General features: G+C 32.3%; 1 protein-coding gene across 1 annotated transcript; it reads left to right on the top strand.

Annotated features, from left to right (window-relative positions):
• The first annotated feature begins 5,351 nt into the window (after positions 1–5,351).
• On the top strand, positions 5,352–10,498 carry LOC117161827 (uncharacterized). The gene is made up of 3 exons (XM_076626175.1): positions 5,352–5,384; positions 6,186–6,350; positions 10,017–10,498. The coding sequence occupies exons 1-3, from the start codon at positions 5,352–5,354 to the stop codon at positions 10,281–10,283; spliced, it is 465 nt and encodes a 154-aa protein (XP_076482290.1). The 3' UTR covers positions 10,284–10,498.
• Positions 10,499–10,619: the final 121 nt, after the last annotated feature.

The raw sequence follows: 10,619 nt of genomic DNA, 5'->3' as shown, positions 1-10,619 counted from the left end.
ACTGCCAATTTATCACAGACGCAGTAAAATTTATAACTTATAGCTGTAGACAATCGACGGTCCAAATAAATGGAAGAGGAGGGATAAGTCGTCGCAATCTGACAACTTAATATCTACATGCTTAACGATCTGGAGATTAAAAATGCTTCCGTATCTCAAGTGAAGCAACGTATGATTACGCTTCGAGGGAAGAATTAGATAGTTGCAGAGGTAAATGTGTATGAAATGATACTAATTGTCCACATGTGCGTATAACTTTCGGGAGCCTGTTAAATTGTTAGAATTTTCTTAGCATCACTGAGAGCCAGTAGAATATAGTTATAATCTTGTTATAACTAGAACTATACACGTCCCATTTTAAAAATTCTGTTTGATTTTTATTTTTCCAAATGTGAATGTATTATAATCCATACAATCATATTATAACTTTCATTGTTAAAAGAAATATTCATCTCGAAAGAATTAAAACTGTCGTTCGTTTAACAATACAGTAGATCAATAACGATCTGTACGGATGCACATGTTACTTGCACAATAAAGATATCGAATCGATATCGATATGAAATTAGCAACGTACGTATTATAAGAAGAAGATAATATTGAAGAAATATTTATGCGTAGTGATATAAAATGTATAGTAATGTATAGTAATATAATAATATGTATAATAATAGAAAATTTCTTCGTAATAACGGACATAATACAAACAGAGAAATACGTTGGGTACGTAGGTGCATACAAATCAAAGAAGGCACGAGTGAACTCCACGTAGAAAAATAATTTAAAAAATAAAAAAAGCATCACGTAGCAAAATAGTTTATACCGAATAAAAATGTTATTGATATGATTATATAGGAAGTTGCCGTACTGATGGTACAAATGATGTGGAGGTGATTTTACACGAGAGAAACAAGTTGCAAACATAAAAGGAATTAATTTTGCTTGAGGCTCCGCGTTCGAGAAAATCAAATTTGAAAATTTGTTCGGTACATGTGAACACGGCCAATTACTGATTGGGTACGAATATACAATCGACAGAAGGTTGAAAGATAAAGAATATAAGTGAAAAATATACAATACAATTTTTCCGTTTAAGGGCTTATTTTAAAAGTCATTATCAATTTTCGAATTTCACATCTCTTCAGAGACAATTTCGACTTATTGTTACACGCAAAATAATCTCTTATCGATTATTCGCTCCTATCCAGTCTGGAACCAACTAAGTTTAAGTATACTTGAAGAATCTTCAAACTCGATTGTCTCAGAAACGAAACTTGGAACGAAAAAGATTTATTCTGCATTTTCGACTTATTGTTTCATGTAGAAGCGCTTACCTTATTTGTACCGCCAATACTAGGATACCCTGCGTAAATTTAACTTGTAATACATCAATCGAAAGAGCTTCATAGGAAAAGCATTTCGACAAAGTTTTAACCGCTTACCTCTATTATTTAAGTAGTTATTGACTTAAACATAGTTTACAGGTTTACTGCTTGATGTCTCATGTTATATTTTATATCTATAAAAAATTTGTTGAAAAATCTGGGATAGTATAGCCATGGTGTTACGCCGCTGATACAATTTATTCCTTATCGTGTGCTTGATATATCGCCTGCTAAGATACTCGGCAAAATCTTCGGTGTTCAGCGAGTAAATTCTACGATCAACGATGACAGCTGTGAAGATTAGTAGAAGCTAAAAGGATAAAGATTAGTTAAGATATTTAAAAATTCACCATTTAATGAAGATAAAACTATTTATAGTTGCACGTAATATTCTCATATGATATGCCCATTATAGCAATTATATAAATATAGATAGGTCAATCTTTTTTTAACTAGGAAGCACCGTCTTGAAAAAACTAAACAGATTATGAGATGATAAATATAACAGGTAAAATCTGTAAAGTCTTCTACTGTAAAATATAAATATCATCTAACTAAACTTAAATTTAATAACTTCAATAAAAATATGGCATTTTGAAAGCTAGCTAATTTTTTAAAACAGGTTCTACAATTAAAAAGCCAGAAACGTGACACTATGGCTGCAGTGTCTCAGATTATTTTCGTAATATCTCTTTTCATCTCGATCTTTCAAATACGTTATTCTTATCAATGAGTATAATTGATTATGACAGGCATTTATGGCAATCTATCAAATACCGTGCCATAGAACAAGTTAGTATCAAATGATCGTGTATTATTTATAGACTAAATATGTTATGTATCGTGAAATTCGTGATATATTGCAATTACGACCACATTAAAAAAATAATCAAATCTGAAAACGCAACGATTTCAATATCTGCAAATATCAGTAGATTGCAAATCAGCAATACTGCAGCTAATGAGTACACAAAACAGTGTTATAAAATAATTAAATTCCATTAATTTATTACTATCTTACAAATCTTGATACGATCAGAAATTCTCAGTAACAATTATAACAATTATTAGTAACAATTATCTGTGGTTTGATTTCAAAATTTTGTGAATCTGTTTTCTACAATTATAGCTTCAGTTCGGGGTAAAATTATATTAGATTTAATATTTTCGTTTATTTCTGGATATATTTATATTATACGTGATATGTGTGTGTGTGTGTGTGTGTGTGAAATGCGGTTTATAGAAGTTTTACAGGGAAAGTTATAAATAAACGCTATACTCTATTTCGTGAGAAGAGTCAGTTAAGGTAAACAGAGATAAGTGACTAGGAGAGATGGAATTCTTGAAATTGGTATGATTGATACAAAAGAGTTTGTGTTAATTGTTTATATATATATATATATATATATATATAATATATAAACATATATATAAACATATATATAAACATATATATGTATATACATATATATAAACATATATATATATATATATAAACATATATATCGAGTCAGAGGACACACGGATAATTAGCTGCACATTCTTAGCTCGAAAATTGAGGAGACCGGTGAAGAATAGTTATTGTATGCATTTTAATATGTATTTCTTTATTATAAAATACATTTCCGCCATTATAGTTTTACCGTTAAACTGTTGTAATGAATTATCACACCCGACAACATAAAAAATAGAGAAAGATATCCTGCGTCATACTCCGGCATTACTGACATGAGATAAAACGGAATACATTGTGGCCGGAACTGCCGCACCACGTGACATGACAGTGATGTCTTTAAGATTGTCATCGAATTAATCTAATGAAGGACTTCAAATGATATGGGTTGGTAATTGTTCGTACTATGTAATTAACAGCTTATTTTTCTGGTTAAGTCTCGCATTAGAAACTTAACAATTATTATTGAGCTTTTATTGTACCTAATAACTATACAAGTTCGTCAAGGCTGATTGCGATAAATACAATAGCAATCTTGTTTAATCTAGCTTAATTCTTCAGCATATATTAACAGTAGTAAAACAACGAAGTACATTTATAATAAATTTTTGTATTTAGATCCATAGATTTATATTGAACTTAAAATCTTTCTCGAAATCTGAGTGAAATATTTAAGAAAATAATTAACGAAGAAAGTTATATTTTATAATTACATGAATTATAGAAACATAGATAAAAATGTCATATGTTGGCAATAAGAAAAATATATTTAATTTACATAAACACGAAAAAATCCAATTACATTTCCTTCTATCTATTAGATACAACTATACTATATCAAATTGCAGTAAGTTTCGTAATTGAATACAGGGTATGAATATTTATGTAGTTGTAACAACTTCAGATTCCTTATTTATGGAATTAAAGTAATATTATAAAATAACACTTGCACTTACGTTAGATTTGATAGTAAGTAAAAGATTTCTCGTTTATTTAAATATATTTTAATTAAGCAAAATAAAAGGTCTAGTTAAATATCTTTTGATTATTTTTCATTTCCTTAATACATACTTACTTACTTCATTATACAAAAAGCTGGACATGTTTGTTCATTTGTTCATGATAAACATAACCAGACTGATAACCTTCTCAAGAATTATATTAAGGTATAAAATGTAAAATTTTCCTTCAATTACGGCAAATGATAAACAATTCGGGATGGTGGTGAGTAACAAGAAAATGTCGGAAACTCAGGCCATGTTTTACCCACCTTCGCTAATGCCTGCTTTTATGGGTGCTTATCCTCCGACAAAGTTGAGTCTTTCCTTGTACGAAGGTGGAAGCATTGGTTATTTCCAGAATTACAGAAACGAAACGTTATCGAAATTCTCGGTAAGCTTGTTTCCAATCTATTTAGTTAAAGCGCATGAAGCGCATGATATTTTGCACCTCTGACTTATTAATTTCTGCGGGATGATACCTAGTGTCATTGCTAAATGTCTAACTGTCTGTTACCGTTTTATTAGTTTAACGAATGTTTATTATAACGTGATTATGTGCAATATGAACGACGATTTATTATGTTCAGAAAGAGAAACACTTAAAAGTGTTATTAGCAATTATGCAAGCAATTATGTAATAATTGCAATAAAGAATTACATTTTCAAAAATAGAATATTTTAAGCTTCACTTTCTTTCCCTCGTTTGTAAATATAACAATGAAAGAAACTATTCTATGTTGATATAGCAAATTCCTCTCATACATTTTATTAACCCTTAACGCTCCAAGAGTGCCTTTCAAGCACCACCGATATGCGGCGCTCTACTCCAAACGTATTTTTCGATCGTTATTGGTAATAGTTTACAAATAAAAAATAATACTCCTCAGTCAGTTACAAGCGATCGGTAAAGTCAATCAGATCTGAACCTGTTTTATTTTAAACCCATCTATTTTAATTATGTCGAGAAAAAAATGAATCATCTTTGTGAGGAAAATATAGATAGTGACGATGACAATTTTGATTTTTGCATCCATAATGATGTAACTGTTGACTTAGAAAGCAGTTATAGTGACAGCAGTGATAGTGATATTCTTGCTCCAGGAAGAAGAAGAAAAATGAGAAAACTTTCATCGAGTGACGGAAGTACGGATGATGGAGAATCACAGGAAGAGAATCTAACTAAGAGTATTTGTAACGTAAGATCTTCTGATTGGCAGGAAATTTTTAACAAAGATATCATTCCACAACAATTTTGTTACGCCACGAGGCTTATCATAGGCCGTGTCCCTAACCGTCGCTCGTGGTACTACAGTGTCGCAGGCGGATCGTCTTATAGGACCGGCGAAATATATACAATGTAGCGACAAGCGCATAGTTGTCATCAAGCAGCGAGTTCTGGAAACGTCGATTCGCCTTCGGCCCGTTATTTCATCTAGTAGTGGGGGTCGTCTCCCAGAGAAGATAAAGAAAAAATCGAAGGGACAATCAGTATCATTTGAGGATTCAAACGGAATGTATCGAGATGTTCAAACGAATAAAATACAGGTCGCTTAGTCTAACCAATACATCGAGAAATATCATAAAGTCTGGTCGAATTATTGTAACAAACTAATTGTATTCATCGTTAAATAATTTGTGACGTGCTCATTATAATATTAAATATTGTTAAATGGACAAGTTTATATTAACCCTGTTAAACTCATCAGTGTTAAAATCATTTGAGCTACTTCTGTTACTTAATCGAAAAGATTAAGATTAATTCGCGGCGTCGATTATCGGAATCGTAGCGAGAATTTAAGCCTCTCGTTGACGCGTTTTCCTCGCGAACGCGTCTCTCCGGGAACGGTCGTAACATATTCGAATTTTCGACTGGTACAAAAATTCCTGGTCCGCAGGTACACAATTTATGTGTGCCTATTCAGTACTTTCAATTATGTTTTACTAATGCCGAAAGAGGAAAAGAAAAAGCGTCTTGTTTGTTCACCGAAATGAAGTAATGCGGCAAAAAAAAACAAACAGTTTCTACTGTGAAACCTGTGAACGCAAACACGGTTTGCATCCCGATGAATGTTTTAAAAAATTCCATACATTACTCAATTATAATTAATATAAATATTGTAATCAAAATTATATTACTTCTGAGACGAATAAAGATTGTTTTGAATGACTTTAATATTGTTATTTACACGTCATTGTAGCATTTAAGATCTGACATTTAAAAACTTGCAAGTCGAAGTATGATGAGAATAAGTTAGAGCTGCTTGAAACGCTACATTCTATATTCTATACGTTTGATATTGTTTAAGGTATAAGTGTTATACGTATTTACGTGTATATTGTTTGTAGATGCTACCATACGAGTGGGGAATGCAAAAGACTCCGTATAGTCCACGACCTGATATTGTCGCAGATACAGTGCGACGCAAAATAAATCGTGAGTTAACCGTACTTTCGAATGATATTTCAACAATCGACAATACGCGTATGAAGGAAGTTGATGACCTATTTAAAGTAATACTCCAAATTTCCTTTTTTCACGTTATTTGCATTTCATTTTTTCGAAGAAGACATTTCGCAATTAATTATATTTTCTTTTTAACCAGCTTGGTGCTTTTTTTTATCTTCTTTATAATGTTTTCCGCAATCTGTTTAACTCCTTGTTTATTTTATCATAGTTACATTTGAAAGCCAGAAATACAGTAAGATGATAGAACTTGATCGATAATGTCGTCGGTATCGTTTCTTTAATGTTCTCCGATCGAGGAAGAATTTCGAATACGGTCAAATTGCGTCTATACGAAAGTGACAGGAAACAAGCAGTTCATATAACTGAAACGCATGTACTAGAAATTAATTCGTTTTCTCTACTACTTATGAATTCAAATAAATGGAGTATATAGGTATAAACGGAGTTCTACCACAATTCTTCATTACAGTCTTTAATAACAGTACTTAATTTCTGACGTATTTATGAAATCGTGCGAGTCTAAAGTGTTTATTTGCAATACTACTTACTAGTGATTTTAACTGATTGCCTTTATATTGATTTATTTTTAATTTTAGTAATAATGACGTAAAATTATCTACAACAATGAACTCAACTGTGCTATAATCCGACATATATTCTCCAGGGGAGAGGACAAGTCTAAGTTTAGGAAAAACTTGTTTCGTTTAAATAAGATTTAGGAAAAAAGGATGAAACTAAAAATAGACAAAGATAAAAGCGGGCGAAGTAAAATCTGAAAGGAGACAGAGACCATTTGCGTCTGCGTGAAATTACAGAGCGTGTGCGTATTTCTAAGTGTACGCGAAAGCAAAGAAGAAATCCTTGAAAATAGAATAAAAGGGAAAGGACATGAAACTGGATAGAGAAAGTTTGAGAACGATTTTTTTTTTTTTTTTTTTTGGACTGGATGCTATTCGGAGTAATTAGTTAGAGTTTGCCGCGGGAGGGGGGGGGGGGGATTTTTTTAGTTTTAATTTTTATAGTTTCGAAGAAATTTTGTCAATTTTTCCGTTACTTTGTTCATCCTATGCTAACTTCAAACTCTTTACTGCTTTGCCATATTCTTTTAGGCTTACGTGTTTCTATGTTTTCCTCTTTATGAAATGCGGGTACTCGTGTTTGCTCCTGGACTCCTGATTCAGTAGAACGGATCGCATTCATTATGTTGTTATTTAAACGTTCCACAGCTGCATAAATGTCTTTTGACATTTGAGAGACATTTGACATTGATAGGTTGAAGGCAATTTATAACTTTGTTGCGAACAATTTGGTCGGTGTTCGATAATCGTTGAATTGAATTGTTGCTACAACAGATGAGTGATCTGAAAAGAGTTTTAGAGAAGAGCCGACTTGGGTATATCTTCGTATATAGATGTCCTTGATTATAAAATAGTTTAATAGATCAGGCACTTTACTCGTATCGGTTGGCCAGTATATTGGTTCGTTTGTATTGAGATAATTCAGTCTGTTTGATTTGACGCTTTTAAATATACTCTTGCCACTTGTAATGATTCTGCTGCCCCATTGGGTACGCTTAGCATTGAACTCCCCTCTCACGATGAATTTATTATCGAAGCTAACGAAGAAATTATCAGAATCTTCTTTGGAGATAGTATACTTGGATGGACGGTAGACTGCTGACACAGTAATTGGGCTATGCGATCTTTTATCGCCACGTTCGTTGGTTGAAGATAGTTCGTTTTGTATAATACGATGGAAGTTCATACCGAATCACGGTGGATTTGATAATAATTGCAGTGCCAGCATGATCCCTGCTACTCGAATGTTGTGTGTGACATATTTTATACTCATTTATTTTCAAGTGTTCTTTTCTGGTAATACGCGTTTCAGACATCAGCATTACCTTTATTCCTTGATTATCTAAGAAGAATTCCAGCTCGTTTTTATACTCAATTGGACTGTTGCCGTTCCAAAGCTATGCGTAAGGGTTCCATCTTGGTACGTTGCTTCTTAACTTGTCTACGACCATTTTTAATAGTGGCAACAAGATGCTAATTTCATATAATTTATCATTTTTTGGGTTATACATGCTATTTTGTATAGTGCTATCATACACTTTACTAATATAGTGCTTCACTTTGTTTTAATATTCCTGAGCATAGGAGATTGACGGATTAGTTACTTTACATGATGTGTTAGGTTGGTTGTGTTCTTAATTTAAGATTTAAGAAACCTATTCTTCTACAGTTTGCAGGGTGCTCTTTTTCACAATGAATGCGTTTTGCAGGAACTTTTACTGATTTCGTGCACTGTGCTGTAGGATGAGAGTTTGCACATTCAACGAAGCGATAATTATAATCGCAATATCTCTGTACGTGCCCATATCTTTGACATCTTTTACACCGAACCACCTGCCTTTCCTTCTGAAGTAGCTCGATTTTTACTGCAGAATTCATTAATCGGTTGATGTTGTATACAGCTTGATTGTTAGGTTTTTGTTTCAAGTCGATAAAAAAATAAGGATAGTGGATTTTTTGTTGTACCGTGGCCTATGTTGCTAATATTAATTACTCCGTTACCATATTTCCGGAGTTCAAGTTTTATTTCATTTAGGTTTATTTAGGTTAGGAAAAAATCTTTCTTCCTTAAGCTGATACGTATGAAAGTTCGCTTCTAGGTCTTCAATTAACTTTGTTAATTTCCTATAAGCATCAGGATTAAGCGGTAAAATTCTTACGTCGTTGTTGTTAACTTTTAGTTTATATTTCTGTTTATTTACAACACTTGAGAGAGTATTCATTATTGCTTGTATATGGATAAAATTGTCAAGTAAGATTGGTAAAGAAGAGGATCTTTTTGCGGGTCTTGTCTTGTTGACGTCTCCGATAGAATATAATAATGTGAATCTATTTGAAGTAGTAATATTCTTTTTGTTCGTTTATGATTGCGTTTATGTTACTCTCTGCTTCTATCTTGCGTTTCTTACCAATGTTGATATTGTTAGTCAGTTGGGTTAGGTTGGGTCGAACTATCTCTCTACCATAGCGATGGTAGATTGTTATGATGCAGCTTCGATCAAGAATACTCGATTGATTTCCTTCAGCCATTTGCGAACCAGCTATTTTCGAATTCAGAACAACTAGTCGAGAGGCATTAAGTAGCTTGTGATTCGGTAATTCTACTCTCTTACAATTTAACTCAATAAAATGTAAGAGAAATTTCGTCTGTATTTCTTTTCGCGTAACAAGTTGTCAGTGCGAAAACGTACACTCACAGTGATTGTAAACTTTACGAAACACGATCATACTGTCTACATGTTTCAACAGCAGAATACGAACTCCTCTTCAATAGTGTATGTTCCGAACTTGTATGAGCGTACGACACTATACGAAAATCTACATTTCTGACGCAGTTAACGATTCTGCAATGATAGAATTAAAGAGTATTTGATAAATTCTTTGAATAAACATCTGATCAAACGAAAAATAAAACGAGAAATTGTTTCATTTGAAATCCAAGTAACGAAATAATCTAAAGAAAAGGCATTTGTTCGATCAAATAAACTAATTGTATGATTTTTTCAAATAACATGTTATCTTATTATTATGTTATTATGTTATTATCTTAACAGTTATTTCTAATCAAAGGATCTTGGTTTAGCATCGCTTGTAGCTACTATATCTACCTAATAATAAACATATTACTTACAGGGAGTACAGATTCATCGCAGTCAATATAAAGATCGCACCGGTAGCTTTCATCCTTTAACTTTCTTTAAACCCGACACCTACATGTATCAGTGTGCACCAGGAATGACGACGTCATATTTCTTGAAATATCCAACGAATTATGTCAAACACAAAATGCCAATAGTTTTACCTCTCACTTATGAAAGGAGGATGCAGACACCATACATTCCAGATTTATCTCTGTCTGGGATATATAATAAATCAAGTTGTATTGCTTACAAACGATAGCTTATTATACGTGTTAATGCTGCTATAAACTGCTGCAAGATACTAGTCGAAAAATAATTTAAAAGTAAATTAAGAATTGTATAAAATTAAAAGAAATGAGATATTTAGGTAAATTATTTGAAATATAACAAAATTTGTTATTTAGGATGAATAATTTTAGAAATTTTAAAATTTGTAGTTGTTAAACGTTGTTTTCAAATATACTCTGGTGGTGATTCTACTGCTTTAAAACAGATTTCCTTGACGATGAAATTTTTTTTACTGCCGATGGGAGTGTGTGACTTAACTTGATCATGAATTATTTCTTGCGAGTATTATTATTTATCAAGTACGAAT

This window comes from Bombus vancouverensis, chromosome 17 (assembly GCF_051014615.1).
Source record: "Bombus vancouverensis nearcticus chromosome 17, iyBomVanc1_principal, whole genome shotgun sequence".
Classification (NCBI taxonomy): domain Eukaryota; kingdom Metazoa; phylum Arthropoda; class Insecta; order Hymenoptera; family Apidae; genus Bombus; species Bombus vancouverensis.
The sequence above is the reverse complement of the archived record's forward strand: the minus strand, read 5'-3'. Positions and strand labels throughout refer to the sequence as shown.